The sequence below is a fragment of the Delphinapterus leucas genome, chromosome 9 (assembly GCF_059928025.1).
Source record: "Delphinapterus leucas isolate spDelLeu-1000000601 "Yukka" chromosome 9, BTC_Dleu_Yukka2, whole genome shotgun sequence".
Taxonomy (NCBI): domain Eukaryota; kingdom Metazoa; phylum Chordata; class Mammalia; order Artiodactyla; family Monodontidae; genus Delphinapterus; species Delphinapterus leucas.
Genome location: NC_143137.1, coordinates 33,610,996 through 33,629,467, shown reverse-complemented (window position 1 = coordinate 33,629,467; position 18,472 = coordinate 33,610,996). Strand labels below are relative to the sequence as shown.

General features: G+C 38.4%; 1 protein-coding gene across 2 annotated transcripts in view; it reads right to left on the bottom strand.

The window, feature by feature from the left end:
- Positions 1-18,472, bottom strand: part of TFEC (transcription factor EC) — an 82,759-nt gene that overhangs the window by 38,045 nt on the left and 26,242 nt on the right. The window contains exon 3 of one of the 2 annotated variants that reach the window (XM_022582818.2): positions 189-275. The exons of the other annotated variant lie outside the window; for it this stretch is intronic. Coding sequence (XP_022438526.1) covers positions 189-275 — 87 coding nt within the window. The remainder of the gene's footprint in view (positions 1-188; positions 276-18,472) is intronic. 2 annotated transcript variants of the gene reach the window in all.

The following is an 18,472-nucleotide window of genomic DNA, read 5'->3' as shown; positions in this document are numbered from 1 at the left end:
TCCTCAATAAAATTATATATCTTTTTTCTGCCCCAATAAATATTTTTTTCATATTTATCTATCTTGTACCTGTTTCAAAAGTGCAGAAGAAAACACCACTTATTAATCAAATGAAATTTCTTGTTTTATCATCATATGCTATTATTGATTTTAATCTCATTGACCTCCTCAGGTCTGAAAACACTTACTGTTCTTTGCATTAGCAGAGGAGAGTCTGTTCCTTCCTCTTTAAAACTTGATTCCGTACCGATTATATCCTCAATAACGTCCTCCATCTAGCAAAATATAATACATTTAGAATATTGTGCATAATGATAAAAGTTGCACGTCAGTCTGAGTTCAGAGGGAAAAATTTTAGCAATCTTTAAAAGTTTTTTTAGAATATTTAGATTATATGTGTATCAAAACGCAGAATATTTTAGAACTTAAAATGAAGTAATCCTGACACTCTGATCTGTGTTGCTTTTCCTTGCATTAGCTTACGCCAGCTGGCAGGTGATGGCTGGGCAAATCACCCTGGGTTAGTCCTTTGGAAATTAGTATCTGCATAAATAGAGTGATTATCATGAATACCTTGAGCCAGAGCTCATATACTTAGCTTGTAGAGAGATGACTTCCTACAAATTTTATTTTTCTTTTAAAATGTTTTGATAGGGGGCTTCCCTGGTGGCGCAGTCGTTGAGAGTCCGCCTGCCGATGCAGGGGACATGGGTTCGTGCCCCAGTCCGGGAAGATCCCACATGCCGTGGAGTGGCTGGGCCCGTGAGCCATGGCCGCTGAGCCTGCGCGTCTGGAGCCTGTGCTCCACAACGGGAGAGGCCACAACAGTGGGAGGCCCGCGTACCACACACACACAAACACACACACACACACACACACACACACACGTGGCCATTGGGTACCATATTCCAGAGTGTGGCTCTAGGCCCTGTTCTGGGCTTTAGATGTTATTCCATGTGCACTGAGAGATCTCTAAAGGATCTAGGGAAATAAATATACTTGTATTCTTTCTTTTGGTTAGTCCACTTTCTGAAAGTTTTCAAGTATATTATTGATTGTTACCAAACTCAAATTTTAATTTCATGACATTTTTCTTATTACTACTCCACCATTAAATAGACAACAAATTTGTATTGAACAGATGTGAAGAAAACCTGAGGGAAGAAGGATGCTAAACACAATTCATGGTAAATGGTTTACTTTGGAGTATTTCTGATAGTTTCAATAAAAATTACACATGTCATTTGTCCCTTTTCTTTCTGGAAGCTTACATCATAAATTACTCAGTCTCCTGCATCTCTCATTTTTTCCTTTTACCTATAAACATACTCAGGTTTCTTCTGTTCCAGAAGGAAACCCTTCTTTCCTACATGTCAAAGTTCATCCTCCTTGGAGACTCTACTTTTGCCTCTAACACTTCTATCCATAATTTCTGTCATCCACCTACATGACTATCTTTTCCCCTAATTTGTTGGAGTTGCTGTCTCTTCCATTATTCTAAATTGACTTTAAAATCTAAACCAAAACTTTGCTTCACAGCTTCCAGGAATCTTCATAATTAATCACCTTGGAATCCAGTTGCTACTTTAAGAAAGACAACAAACACATCATTTTATATCAGATGAAACAGAATGAACAGATTAGACAAAAGAAGAATTACAAATCAGCAGAATAAGTGTCCTCAAAGTGATAAATGAAGATGATGAAATACAAAGGAAGAACACAATATTTTGACTAAAATAAAAATGGAAATAACAGTTATGGAAAGAATGAGGCTCAAGGACAAAGGAAAAGATTATAAGAAAAGGTCTACAAAAGACTAAGAATCAAGCTTTTCAACAACCCTGGGTGCAAGAAAACAATGGGATAACATTTGAAGTGTTAAAGGTAAAGAATTTTGAACCTAGACATTTATAACCAATAAAATATCCTTTAAGTATGTGCATGAAATAAAGCTTTTCTTAGACATAAAAACTCAGAAGTTTTAGGGCAAAAAGACCTTCGGAAAACACTCTTTCAGGAAATACACTAGTCAGATAATAAATAAAACTATGAAATCAATACAAAATAGAAGAATGAGGAAGTAACAGTAAAATGTTTGTGGTCTAAATAAGAAGAATATATGTGTGTGTATTCATTCTAAAAATATCAATTCAGAAAGATAGGTGAGAACAAGAAGGAGAAGACCATACTCAGATAGACTTTTACTTAAGGGTATGACATAGATATTGTTAAACAATGACATAGATAAAGAAGAAATATAGCTATGTGTCTTAAGTTAGGTGTAACCAAAAAGAGAGAGAGAGAAATTTAACCTATCCAATAGAGGATAGAAAAAAAGATGGCAAATAAGGAAACAGAAAGCATAGTAATTAAAAAAAAAACGTGAAAAAAGGTAAGTATTAAATCCTAATGGTAAAGTAATTACAAGAATGTAAATGAGTTAACATAGTGCTCAAGAAAATATCATTCAAATTGGATTTTTCAAAGGTATTGTAATACTTTGTCTATAAGGGACACATTTAAAATAAAACAATAGAGAAAGCAGAAAATAAAGTGCAAAGATGTACCACAAAAATGACCAAAAGGAAAGCAACAGTAGCAATGTTAATATTAGACCATATAAAATTCAAGATCAAATGTTAAAGGAAAAATAATTAAAAAATAATACCAAATGACCATGAAACCTAAAAAACCTAAAAAAAAAAAACCTAAAAACCTCTGTAGCAACAGCTGTCAGAAATCTATGAAAAATAAATTCAATTGTAGTTGAATATTTTAGCTCACCACTCTCAAAGTCATAAATCTGAATTTAGCCTTCTCTTCACCTATTCTCTAGGCCATGCCTGGGTCCTATCACCTTCTAGTCTATACCACTCTATTTCTGAAATTTTAAATTCAATTATCTCACTCATCAAATGCAATATTCCATTTAGATCCAATTTAGACCCCCTATGGCAAATCAACTGAACAATTTTCATTATGACTCTCTACGCTTTTACCCTATTATCTTTCTGCCCAACCACCCCTAACTCCCCAGGAGTTCTATCTCTCTACTTCCTGTTAACTCTGAATTCAAAGTAGAATGGTTCTTGCTCACCATCTTACTGAAATTCCTTTTGTTGCTATTTTCTTTGACTGCTTGACTGATAAATTCAATAGATATTTATCAGCCCTTATTTTACTAGACTCAGTCACTACATTTGAGTGTGTGGGTCATTTCCTCCTTCTTTAAACCGGTTCCTTCAGTGGCACCACACTAGTTATCTTTTTACTTTACCTTTACAGTCCTTTTCCTCTGACCACCCCTTAAATGTGGGTGATCTCCTCAATCCCACCCTTGGTTTCCTACTCTCCTCATTGTTTTCATGTTCTTCAGGAGCTTTCTTCCTCATTCAAATTTTCAAGTACTACCCATAGGCTGACAACTCTTAAATCTCTTCCTCCAGTCTAGATTACTCCTCCTCAAGACAAACTTGGATATCTAGCTGTCACCAGCATCTCCACGTGGTGGTCTCACAGATACCTCAGTTCTAACATGTTCTAATATAAGGCCTCATCATCTCTCATTGTACTACAGAAATAACCTCCCCACTGGTCGCTCCCTCCCTCCAGGTTTCTTCTTCTACATAGTTGACAGAGTGATATTAAAGTCAAATCTGATTATGTCACCCTAGCCCTTACATTTAAGCCTTTCAAGGATTTGAAATTACTTAACATGGAGCACCAGCCTTTCTGTGATTTGTCTATTACCTGCTTCTCTAGTGTGACCTTTTGTCATCACCTCATGCTGTTTCCTATTCTTTGCTCATGTTATCTTACTTGGCTAAATTGCCCCACTAGCCATTTTCCTCTAAGTCTACTTGACATACTTCTGAAGCAGAACAGCACTTCTGCACTTCTACATATACCATAGCCTTTTCTACATAATAGTATAAGTATTTGCTTCCTTTTTTTTCTCTTCCCTTCAACTTAGAGTTCTTGTAGAGTACAGAGGATAAGAAAAACAAGACAAGGAATAATTAAAATATAGCATGTGCTGTAAAAATGCTATGATAAGAGCAATTTTTATCCACATGATATAGGTGTTACTATGAAAACTCAGAGAATAGGCACCTAATCCACACAGAATACCCCCAGGGAAAGAAGAAACCTGAGATGAATTTTGAAGAGTCAGTCAGAATTATCCAGATAAATGGAGATTGAATGAGTAGTTGGTAAAGAAAGGATATAAGGAAGAACCTGGCCACTGTGAAAATCACTAGTGAACCATATGGCTGAAGAACACAGTACCATGCAGATGTGTAATGATAAGTCTGGGTAGGGTAGCAAGGGTTAAGTGTGGAAGAGTCCTGCGTGCCATGAGTCCAAATTTGAATTTTATCTTGGAAAGACCCATGCTATAAAATGCTTATTTGACTTTATATCTGATTGTCTTGGAGCGCTTTAATCACCTAGTTACTCCTAATTCCAACCCCCAAACCCTAAATCTATGGATGCTCTCATAGATTTCTTCTGTGGTAGCTATGATTTCTGGGGTCTTTGAATTAATGAAGTGTTCCGTGATGTCACAGGAGGACAAGCATAAAAGAAAGAAACACAAAAATATGGCAACAGCCACCAAATCCTGAGCAATCTCACTGCCCTTGTGTTAGAAACTTCAAAAAATGTAAGCATCAGAGTGACATCACCAAGATGGCAACATAGTTAGCTCCTGAATTCACTCACCATCATGAGAAGAACAATTAACACCTATTCAGAAACAAGACACCACTAAGAGAATCCTAGAGCACGGAGGTGAGGCTGAAATACCCACTGAACCTCAGAGATCAAGGCAGACTGCATCAGAAGGTGAGAGAAGCAGCTACACGTTGACCACATTGACCCTCCCCTAGGACAGTGCAACACTATGCAGAGAGGTCTTCTCTGAGCCACTGGTTCGTCCAGAGGGAAAAGAGAACCCAGGGCGGACAACCAATCTCCTTCAACATTGTGGGCTGCTCTGTGGGAGCCCCTACTTTGATCTCGCACTATGGTAACTGCAGAGGAATCTATGGGGCCCAGCCACTGGGAATCTGTGACAGAGAAGCAGGGAGGGGCTTGCAACAATCAACACACAGATCTTGGCAGACAGTTCATATCTGCAGTGCCTGCGCAGTAAATCCAACCAGCGACATCGTTGGTCTGCAGAACCAAATCAGGGGTACACTTTGACCAGGTAACTTGGGGGGAGGGGGTCTGACTGATTCAGATCCTCAAGGAGTTTTATCAGCCCTAGATCCCATTTGTCCACACCCAGTCAAGGTGCTGAGTCATGGCCCCACCCACAGTGAAAAGTACTTTCCAGCCCCATCTGAACAGAAGAGCTAGTGACAACTCCTGGAAGTTGTGTGGCACAGTGGGGCTTGAGTCAAGAGGCAGGTGGACAGGCAGAGCAGATCACCCACAGAGCAAAGCCAGTACCAGTCATGGGGTCTTCCCATGCTATGCACAGGCAGGAAGATTAATTCATAGCCAAGGGTAGCTCTTGGCATCTCTCAAACTGAGAACCTCTTTGGAAAATTGAGAATAGTCTGGAAGGCTATTCCTCTGGCCCCAACTGATCAGAAGGGCTAGCAAAAATACCTGAAAGTTTTGCAGCACAGCAGCACTCAAGCTGAGCAAAGGGCAGACAGAACTGATAGTCTGGAGAGCAAAGCCAGCAGCCCTGTTCAGCCAAGGAACTTGGGTGTGGGTCAGCTTGAGTTAAAGACAACAAAGAGCTTTACTTGTTTTAGAGCAGCTTCTGCAACTGTGTCTGGGCAGAAAATCTAATTCGTAGTCTTGCTCATCATTGAATACAGCAGTCAGCCCATCCAACAAGGAAACCTAACCAGAACACATGGGAAGTTGCATAGCCCATTCAACAGTCCCACATACAGTGGCACTTGAACAGAGAGCACAGCCATGGCTTCCCCTATCTGCAGAGCAAAATCAGTGGCCTCATCTGACCAGGGTATTCAGTGCATACTCAGGCCTTATTCAGGCCTCCAAACAATGAACTGCACAGGCCCTGGGCCATGACCTACTTCCCTGCTAGGACAGGGAAGCTAATTCATAGCCCCACCTGCTACATCCAGTCCCAACCATCTAGTAAGCCTGATCAGAGAATTCAGGCAACTGTGGAGCCCATTCTACAGCCTCACTTGCGTAAGAAACAAAGCCAACAGTCCTATCCAACTGCTCTCAGCTAGTGGCACAACCCCCAATCCCTGTCTTCAGAGTTCTAACAGTTGCCTCACCCAAATATATCATAATATCAGGCTCCACCTGCCCAAAGGCATTAGTGGCAGACACACCCAGAAACCCAAAATGAGCAGACTGATGAAGAACTGTATCTGGCAAAGCAAACCTGTAAAGTCTGCAAGAGGAGCCCTATTACTCAAATGCACAGATACCAACATAAGGAATTAAGGATCATAAAAAATCAGGTAAATATGACACCACCAAAGGAAACTAATTAAACTCCAATAACTGACCCTAAAGAAATGGAGATCTATGAACTGTCAGATAAAGAATTCAGAATAATCTTTTTAACGAAGTTTAGTGACCTACATGAAAACATAGACAGATAACTAAACAAAATTAAGAAATAGAATAATCTATTATTAATAACCCAATATTAAAAAAAAGTATAAATTTTAACAGCAATAACCTAAAGTGTGATGGGGAGAAGAAGTAAAAGTGTAAAGAATACAAATTCTATTGAAGTTAACTTGCTATCAATTTAAAATAGGGTGTTATAAGTTTAAGTTATTTTATGTAAGCCTCATGATAACCACAGGAAAATCTTATAGTATTGTAATTACGCAAAAGAACTCAATAAAGAAGTCAAAGCATATTGATACCAAAAGGCAGAATACAAAAAATGATAGCAGGATAAGAAACAAGGAATGATGGAGCTACAAAATAACCAGAAAACAACTAAAAACATTTTATTGTAGTGAGCCCTTATCTATCAGTAATTACTTTAAATATAAATGAATTAAATTCTCCAATTCAAAGACACAGTATGGATGAATGGATTAAAAATAGAAGATCCAAAATGTGCTGTCTACAGGAGACTCACTTTCACCTTAAAGACACAAATAGACTGAGAGTGAAGGGATGGAAAAAGACATTTCAAGCAGTGGTAACCAAAAGAAAGCAGGGGTAGACAGCTTATATTGCTTACATCAGACAAAACAGACTAAACTAAAAATGGTAAAAAGAGACAAAGAAGGTCATTATATAATGATACAGGGGTCAATGCATCAAAAAGATGTAACTATTTATGAGTCCAACATCACAGCACCTAAGTATATAAAGAAAAAACTAACAGAGCTAAAGAGAAAAATAAAGGGTATAGTTACTATAAACAATAATAGTTGAAGACTTTTTTACCCCACTCTCAACAATGGATAGATCATCCACACAAAGAATCAATAAGGAAACAGTGGATTTGATCAACACTATAGATTTCCTGGACCTAAAAGATACATAAAGAACATTCTATCCATTGACAGCAGAATACACATGTGTACTCTCAAGTATACATGTGACATTTTCTAGGATAGACCATATGTTAGACCACAAAACAAGTCTTAACAAATTCAAGAAGAATGGAATAATACTAAGTGTCTTTGCTAATCACAATGGCATGAAACTAGAAATCAACAAGAGGAAACTAGAAAATTCACAAACACATTGAAATTACACAACACTCTCCTGAACATTCAATGGATCAAAGAGGAAATTAAAAGGGAAATAAAAAAGTTTATTAAGACAAACAAAAATAGAGACACGACAAACCAGAACTTAGGGATACAGCAAAAGCAGGCCTTGAAGGCATTATGCTAAGTGAAGGAAGTCAGACAAAGAAAGACAAATACTGCATGATCTCACTTATATGTGGAAACTAAAGCAAAAACAAAAACAAAAAAAAACCTCGTAGAAAAAGAGATCAGAGGGGCTTCCTTGGTGGCACAGTGGTTGAGAGTCCGCCTGCTGATGCAGGGGACGGGGGTTTGTGCCCTGGTCCGGGAAGATCCCACATGCCGCGGAGCAGCTAGGCCCGTGAGCCATGGCTGCTGAGCCTGCGCGTCCGGAGCCTGTGCTCTGCAACGGGAGAGGCCACAACAGTGAGAGGCCCGCATACCGCAAAAAAAAAAAAAGAGAGATCAGAGGACCTTCAAGATGGCGCAAGAGTAAGACTCGGAGATCACCTTCCCATAAATATATCAGAAATACATCTACACGTGGAAAAACTCCCACAGAACACCTACTGAACAATGGCAGAAGACCTCAGACCTCACAAAAGGCAAGAAACTCCCCACGTACCTGGGTAGGGCAAAAGAAAAAAGAAAAAACAGAGACAAAAGAACAGGGACGGGACCTGCACCGGGGGAGGGAGCTGTGAAGGAGGAAAGGTTTCCACACACTAGGAAGCCCCTTCACGGGCAGAGACTGCGGGGGGGCGGAGCGGGGAAGCTTCAGAGCCACGGAGGAGAGCGCAGCCACCGGGGTGCGGAGGGCAAAGTGGAGAGATTCCCGCACAGAGGATCGGAGCCGACCAGCACTCACCAGCCCGAGAGGCTTGTCTGCGCATGAGACACTCAGGCTGCTGCTGCCGCCACCAAGAAGCCTGTGTGCGAGCACAGGTCACTATCCCCACCTCCCCTCCCGGGAACCTCTGCAGCCCGCCACTGCCAGGATCCAGTGATCCAGGGACAATTTCCCCGGGAGAACGTTCACACAGCGCGCCTCAGGCCGGTGCAACATCCTGCCGGCCTCTGCCGCCGCAGGCTCGCCCCGTACTCTGTACCCCTCCCTCCCCCCGGCTTGAGTGAGCCAGAGCCCCCGAATCAGCGGTTCCTTTAACCCCGTCCTGTCTGAGTGACGAACAGACGCCCTCAGGCGAAATACACGCAGAGGCAGGCCCAAATCCAAAGCTGAAACCTGGGAGCTGTGGGAACAAAGAAAAGAAAGGGAAATTTCACCCAGCAGCCTCAGAAGCAGTGGATTAAATCTCCACAATCAACTTGATGTACCCTGCATCTGTGGAATACATGAATAGACAACGAATCATCACAAATTGAGGAGGGGGACTTAGGGAGCAATGATATATATATGTATATTTCCCTTTTTCTCTTTTTGTGAGTATGTCTGTGCTTTTGTGTGTGATTTTTTTCTGTATAGCTTTGCTTTTACCATTTGTCCTAGGGTTCTGTCGTGCCATTTTTTTTTTTTTAACTGCTTAAAAATTTTTTTCTCTAAATAATTATTTTTTATTTTAATACGTTTATTTTATTTTATTTTACTTTATCTTCTTCTTTCTTTCTTTCTTTCTTTTCTCCCTTTTATTCTGAGCCGTGTGGATGAAAGGCTCTTGGTGCTCCAAACAGGCATCAGGACTCTGCCACTGAGATGGGAGAGCCAAGTTCAGGACACTGGTCCACAACAGACCTCCCAGCTCCATGTAATATCAAACAGTGAAAATCTCCCAGAGATCCCCATCTCAATGCCAAGACCCAAATCCAGTCAACGACCAGCAAGCTGGAGTGCAGGACACCCTATGCCAAACAACTAGCAAGAAAGGAACACAACCCCACCCATTAGCACAGAGGCTGCCTAAAATCATAATAAGGCCACAGATACCCCAAAACACACCACCAGACATGGACCTGCCTACCAGAAAAACAAGATCCAGCCTCATCCCCCAGAACACAGGCATTAGTCCCCTCCACCAAGAAGCCTACACAACCCACTGAACCAACCTTAGCCACTGGGGACAGATACCAAAAACAATGGAAACTACAAACCTGCAGCCTGCGATAAGGAGACCCCAAACACAGTAAGTTAAGCAAAATGAGAAGACAGAGAAACACACAGCAGATGAAGGAGCAAGGCAAAAACCCACCAGACCGAAAAAATGAAGAGGAAATAGGCAGTACCTGAAAAAGAATTCAGAATAATGATAGTAAAGATAATCCAAAATCTAGGAAATAGAATGTAGAAAATACAAGCAACGTTTAACAAGGACCTAGAAGAACTAAAGAGCAAACAAACAGTGATGAACGACACAATAAATGAAATTAAAAATTCTCTAGAAGGAATCAATACCAGAATAACTGAGGCAGAAGAACAGATAAGTGACCTGGAAGATAAAATAGTGGAAATAACTACTGTAGAGAGGAATAAAGAAAAAAGAATGAAAAGAATTGAAGACAGTCTCAGAGACCTCTGGGACAACATTAAACACACCAACATTCGAATTATAGGAGTCCCAGAAGAAGAAGAAAAAAAGAAAGGGACTGAGAAAATATTTGAAGAGATTATAGTTGAAAACTTCCTAATATGGAAAAGGAAATAGTTAATCAAGTCCAGGAAGCACAGAGAGTCCCATGCAGGATAAATCCAAGGAGAAACACGCCAAGACACATATTAATCAAACTATCAAAAATTAAATACAAAAAATAAATATTAAAACCAGCAGGGGAAAAACAACAAGTAACACATAAGGGAATCCCCATAAGGTTAACAGCTGATCTTTCAGCAGAAGCTCTGCAAGCCAGAAGGGACTGGCAGGTCATATTTAAAGTGATGAAAGAGAAAAACCTACAACCAAGATTACTCTACCCAGCAAGGGTCTCATTCAGATTTGATGGAGGAATTAAAAGCTTTACAGACAAGCAAAAGCTAAGAGAATTCAGCAGCACCAAATAAGCTCTACAAGTGCTAAAGGAACTTCTCTAAGTGGGAAACACAAGAGAAGAAAAGGACCTACAAAAAAACACCCCAAACAATTAAGAAAATGGTAATAGGAACATACATATCCATAAATACTGTAAACGTGAATGGATTAAATGTTCCAACAAAAGACACAGCCTTGCTGAATGGAAACAAAAACAAGACCCATATATATGCTGTCTACAAGAGACCCACTTCAGACCTAGGGACACATACAGACTGAAAGTGAGGGGATGGAAAAAGATATTCCATGCAAATGGAAATCAAAAGACAGCTGGAGTAGCAATTCTCATATCAGACAAAATAGACTTTAAAACAAAGACTATTACGAGAGGCAAAGAAGGACACTACATAATGATCAAGGGATCAATCCAAGAAGAAGATAAAACAATTGTAAATATTTATGCACCCAACAGAGGAGCACCTCAATACATAAGGAAATTACTAACAGCCTAAAAGGGGAAATTGACAGTAACACAATCATAGTAGGGGACTTTAACACCCCACTTTGACCAATGGACAGATCATCCAAAATGAAAATAAATAAGGAAACACAAGCTTTAAATGATACATCAAACAAGATGGACTTAATTGATATTTATAGGACATTCCATCCAAAAACAACAGAATACACATTCTTCTCAAGTGCTCATGGAACATTCTCCAGGATAGATCATATCATGGGTCACAAATAAAGCCTTGGTAAATTTAAGAAAATTGAAATCGTATCAAGTATCTTTTCTGACCACAATGCTATGAGACTAGATATCAATTACAGGAAAAAATTTGTAAGAAATACAAACACATGGAGGGTAAACAACACACTACTTAATAACCAAGAGATCACTGAAGAAATCAAGAAGAAATGAAAAAATACCTAGAAGCAAATGACAATAAATAGAGGGAACTTAACTCAACATAACAAAGGCCATATATGACAAACGCACAGCTAACATTGTACTCAATGGTGAAAAACTGAAACCATTTCCAGTAAGATCAGGAACAAGACAAGGTTGCCCACTCTCACCACTATTATTCACCATAGTTTTTGAAGTTTTAGCCACAGCAATCAGAGAAGAAAAAGAAATAAAAGGAATCCAAATTGGAAAAGAAGAAGTAAAGCTGTCACTGTTTGCAAATGACATGATACTATACATAGAGAATCCTAAAGATGCTACCAGAAAACTACTAGAGCTAATCAATGAATTTGGTAAAGTAGCAGGATACACAATGAATGTACAGAAATCTCTTGCATGCCTCTACACTAATGATGAAAAATCTGAAAGAGAAATTAAGGAAATACTCCTATTTACCATTGCAACATGAAGAATAAAATACTTAAGAATAAACCTACTTAAGAAGACAAAAAACCTGTCTGCAGAAAACTATAAGACACTGATGCAAGAAATTAAAGATGATACAAACGGATGGAGAGATATAACATGTTCTTGGATTGGAAGAATCAACATTGTGAAATGACTCTAGTACCCAAAGCAACCTAGAGATTCATTGCAATCCCTATCAAACTACCACTGGCATTTTTCACAGAACTAGAACCAAAAATTTCACAATTTGTATGGAAACACAAAAGACCCCGAGTAGCCAAAGCAATCCTGTGAAAGAAAAATGGAGCTGGAAGAATCAGGCTCCCTGGCTTCAGACTATACTACAAAGCTACAGTAATCAAGACAGTATGGTACTGGCACAAAAACTGAAAGATAGATCAATGGAACAGGATAGAAAGCCCAGAGATAAACCCACGCACATATGGTCACCTTATCTTTGATAAAGGAGGCAAGAATATATAGTGGATAAAAGACAGCCTCTTCAATAGGTGGTGCTGGGAAAACTGGACAGCTACATGTAATACAATGAAATTAGAACTCTCCCTAACACCATACACAAAATTAAACTCAAAATGGATTAAAGACCTAAATGTAAGGCCAGACACCATCAAACTCTTAGAGGAAAACATAGGCAGAACACTCTATGACATAAATCACAGCAAGATCCTTTTGACCCACCTCCTAGAGAAATGGAAATAAAAACAAAAATAAACAAATGGGACCTAATGAAACTTAAAGCTTTTGCACAGCAAAGGAAACCATAAACAATATGAATAGACAACGCTCACAATGGGAGAAAATATTTGCAGATGAAGCAACTGACAAACGATTAATCTCCGAAACATACAAGCAACACATGCAGCTCAATATCAAAAAAACAAACAACCCAATCCAAAAAGCGGCAGAAGTCCTAAATAGACACTTCTCCAAAGAAGATATACAGATTGACAACAAACATGTGAAAGAATGCTCAACATCATTAATCATTAGAGAAATGCAAATCAAAACTACAATGAGATATCATCTCATACTGGTCAGAATGGACATCATCAAAAAATCTACAAACAGTAAACGCTGGAGAGGGTGTGGAGAAAAGGGAACACTCTTGCACTGTTGGTGGGAATGTAACACAGCCACTATAGAGAACAGTATGGAGGTTCCTTAAGAAACTAAAAATAGAACTAGCATACGACCCAGCAATCCCACTACTGGGCATATACCCTGAGAAAACCATAATTCAAAAAGAGTCGTATACCAAAATGTTCATTGCAGTTCTATTTACAATAGCCAGGACATGGAAGCAACCTAAGTGTCCATCAACAGATGAATGGATAAAGAAGATGTGGCACATATATACAATGGAATATTACTCAGCCATAAAAAGGAATGAAACTGAGTTATTTGTAGTGAGGTGGATGGACCTAGAGACTGTCATACAGAGTGAAGTAAGTCAGAAAGAGAAAAACAAATACCATATGCTAACATATATATGGAATCTAAAAGAAAAGAATAAAAGAAAAAACAATATTCAGAAGAACCTAGGGGCAAGACAGGAATAAAGATGCAGACCTACTAGAGAATGGACTTGAGGATACGGGGAGGGGGAAGGGTAAGCTGGGACAAAGTGAGAGAGTGACATGGACATATATACACTACCAAATGTAAAATAGATAGCTATTGGGAAGCAGCCGCATAGCACAGGGAGATCAGCTCCGTGCTTTGCGACCACCTAGAGGGGTGGGATAGGGAGGTTGGGAGGGAAGGAGATGCAAGAGGGAAGAGATATTGGGACATATGTATATGTATAACTGATACACTTTGTTATAGAGCAGAAACTAACACACCATTGTAAAGCAATTATACTCCAATAAAGATGTTAAAAAACAAACAAAAAAAAGAGACCAGACTTGCGGCTACCAGAAGTTGGCGGTCGGAGTGATGAGGAATTGGAGGAAGGTGGTGAAAAGGTACAAACTTCAGTACTAAGATAAATAAGTACCCTAGTACTTATATAAGTACTACAACTAGTACTTATATAATATAATGTACTACAATGTGATGACTATATTTAACAATGTTGTATGACATACAGGAAAGTTGTTAAGAGGAAATTTTTTTTCTTTTCTTCTTTCTGTTTTTTTTACTGTATCTATATGATAAGATGGATGTTAGCTGAACCTATTGTGGTAATCATGTCACAGTATGTGTAAATTAAATCATCATGCTGTATTCCTCAAACATATATAATGATTATGTCAATTATTTCACAATCAAGCTGAAAAAATAAAATAATGTTAAAATAATTATAAAAATAAAAGTTGACAGAAGCTCCCCCCAGCCCACCTGGAAATGTAAGCATCAAAACAACTCTTCAAGGAATTCCTTGGTGGTGCAGTGGTTAGGAATCCGCCTGCCAATGTAGAGGACACAGGTTCGAGCCCTGGTCCAGGAAGATCCCCCATGTCGTGGAGCAACAAAGCTCGTGTGCCATAACTACTGAGCCTGCACTCTAGAGCCCGCGAGCCACAAGTACTGAGCCCACATACAACAACTACTGAAGCCCGTGTGCCTAGAGCCCGTGCTCCACAACAAGAGAAGCCACTGCAATGAGAAGCCCACACACCACAATGAAGAGGAGCCCCCACTTGCCGCAATGAAGACCCAACACAGCCAAAAATAAAATGTAAATAAATATGTAAATTTATATATAAGACAACTCTTCAAACCATAGAAATGTTGGTGAGAGATTAAGGATTGGCTGGTTAAGGATTGAGACCACACAACAACTAAGTGGTGGTGCTAATCTCATGGTGCCTGACTCTGAAGACTCTGAAGACTCCAAACTTTCTGCTTTGTGACAATGACTCTTAGCACCAATCAAAGAATATTAGGATGTTGAGGCAAGTTCCCTCTATGCCTACTTTCTGGAGAGTTTTTTATCATAAATCGGTGTTGAATTTTGTCAAAAGCTTTTTCTGCATCTGTTGAGATGATTATATGGGTTTTATCCTTCCGTTTGTTAATATGGCGTATCACATTGATTGATTTGTGAATATTGAAGAATCCTTGTATTCCTGGGATAAACTCCACTTGATGGTGGTGTGTGATCCTTTTAATGTGCTGTTGGATTCTGTTTGCTAGTAGTTTGTTGAGGATTTTGCATCTATGTTTATCAGTGATATTGGTCTGTAGTTTTCTTTTTTTGTGACATCTTTGTCGGGTTTTGGTATCAGGGTGATGGTGGCCTCGTAGATTGAGTTTGGGAGTGTTCCTCCCTCTGCTATATTTTGGAAGAGTTTGAGAAGGATAGGTGTTAGCTCTTCTCTAAATGTTTGATAGAATTCGCCTGTGAAGCCATCTGGTCCTGGGCTTTGTTTGTTGGAAGATTTTTAATCACAGTTCAAATAAACAAGTGGGACCTAATGAAACTTAAAAGCTTTTGCACAGCAAAGGAAACCATAAACAAGATGAAAAGACAATGCTCAGAAAGGGAGAAAATATTTGCAAATGAAACAACCGACAAAGGATTAACCTCCAAAATATACAAGGAGCTCATGCAGCTCAATATCAAAAATACAAACAACCCAATCCAAAACTGGGCAGAAGATCTAAATAGACATTTCTCCAGAGAAGATATACAGATTGCCAACAAACATATGAAAGGATGCTCAACATCACAAATTATTAGAGAAATGCAAATCAAAGCTACAATGAGGTATCACCTCACACCAGTCAGAATGGCCAGCATCAAAAAATCTACAAACAATAAATGCTGGAGAGGGGTGGAGAAAAGGGAACCCTCTTGCACTGTCGGTGGGAATGTGAATTGATACAGCCACTATGGAGAACAGTATGGAGATTCCCTAAAAAACTAAAACTAGAACTACCATATGACCCAGCAATCCCACTACTGGGCATATACCCTGAGAAAACCATAATTCAAAAAGAGTCATGTACCACATGTTCATTGCAGCATTATTCTCAATAGCTGGAACATGGAAGCAACCTAGGTGTCCACTCACAGATGAATGGATGAAGAAGATGTGGCACATATATACAATAGAATATTACTGACTCATAAAAAGAAACGAAACTGAGTTATTTGTATTGAGGTGGATGGACCTAGAGTCTGTCATACAGAGTGAAGTAAGTCAGAAAGAGAAAAACAAATACCGCATGCTAACACATATATATGGAGTCTAAAAAAAAAAAAATGTTTCTGATGAACCTAGGGGAAGGACAGGAATAAAGACGCAGATGTAGAGCATTGACTTGAGGACACAGGGAGGGGGAAGGGTGAGCTGGGACGAAGTGAGAGAGTAGCATTGACATATATACACTACCAAATGTAAAATAGATAGCTAGTGGGAAGCAGCTGCATGGCACAGGGATGTCAGTTTGGTGCTTTGTGCCCACCTAGAGGGGTGGGATAGGGAGGGTGTGAGGGAGACGCAACAGGGAGGGGATATTGGGATATATGTATACATATAGCTGATTCACTTTGTTATACAGCAGAAACTAACGCAACATTGTAAAGCAATTATACTCCAATAAAGATGTTTGAAAAAAAAAAAGAATATTAGGAAATGGCAACAAGGTAGGATACATCTTAGCTACTAAAGATAGCAAGACTGGAATTGATGGCACTATGTGAAAATGTGTACACGATAAGTCAAATTCAAAGAAAACACACATTAAAACTATAACAGATGGAATAAAATTGTGATTGACATTAATGGTTGAAGAGACTTATATACACAGTTTAAAGAACAATGGTTAAAAAAATAGAAAGTGTTTGTCTGCAGCCAATGTGCATGTTGTCCCTAGACCACTGCACTTAATGAGGCTTTCAACCCTTCCCAGCCATGCAACTCCTTTTGACTGACACCACCTAAAGGTCCACTAAGATCAGGTAAATTTCTCTTATACAAACTTATTATAAAATAAAAGGTAATCTGTGTGCCTAAGGAATAAAAATGTTATCTAAGAAAAACCGAGAAGACTGATATATGTTACTTATCCTTTCTCATCTTTTAGAAGACATATTTCATAAGACACATAATAAGATCATTTTCTGGGTTTTGCCTAGAATTGACTGGCATATGCATATCCTTTGCGATTTGTTTTTTCCTTTGGGAATCACTCTTCCACACAAGGAAATGAACTTGGGAAGAAGGTGGTTGTAAGAAAAGTTGTATTGGGTGAGTTCTAATATTTACTGTACAGATGATTTTCAACCTACATATATTTTTATTATCTTCATAGAGTGAATAGAGAACCTAGTTCTACATTTTTTTTTTAAAATTCTTTGTATATCCACTACTGAAAAGTTTAAGTAAATATACATGTAGAGATCTATGTTTAGTTTTGGATTTCAACTAGTCCTGTTTTGTGGTTGTTTTATATTTTATTAAACAATCTACCAGGTCCTTATTCTTTTCTCTTTTCTAGATTAACATAAAATTTGCAAAAGAAAATCTTCCTCTATCATTTGGAATTCAAATAATGATATACTGAGCATCTATTTTGTACCTGGAGGCTACAGACTTAGCTAAAAAGCAGTGACCTGAAATCAGTAATAATCACCAGGAATGTAGATTGGGAGATTAAATCTGGGAGATCATAGAACCATGTCTCCATCTAAAAATCAAATGGAAAAAAAGAAAAAGAAAAGAATAGAAAGCTCAGTTACTGATGCAGTTTTTCTACATTGAGATATTAAAGGAACTCTTTTTCCCAGTTCTAGTTTTCTAGTTCTAGTTTTCTCCCACTTCTACTCATTCTTCAGTATTTTTTGAAGGTTCATTTACAAGCAAGTCACAATAATTATGAACTCCACGAAGCTAGACACTCATTAATTTTGTATCCTCAGCACCTCTAATTTCCTCTTATTTAGTAAATGGTAGGCAAGTATTTGTTGAAAATAGAAATGAATGGATAGATAATCAATAGTAATAAATTCCGACATAATTCTACAAAATATTAAGTGCAAGAAGATTATTAGTCTCATTCTGATAAACATTTCTAGAGCATATGTTTACTGTTATTTATTCTTTTGCTTGTTTTATCTTAATGGGTACTTCAGATAATGTAACTGTTGATAAATGTTTTAACTAAAGTTATCAGAAAACCATTACAATTAAAGCTAAATCTTCTTAACATATTACTATTAGAACCTGCTTTGACTCACATTGATACAAAACTGAAATGAGTGTTAAAAAATGAATTGTTATATTTTATGCATAACAATTCTTATGGGCATAACTAATTATTACAAATTAATAAATTAAGACATCCTTTTGTTAAATAAATTTGCATATGGAATGTTTACTATAAAAATTTGACTTCAATTTCTTGAG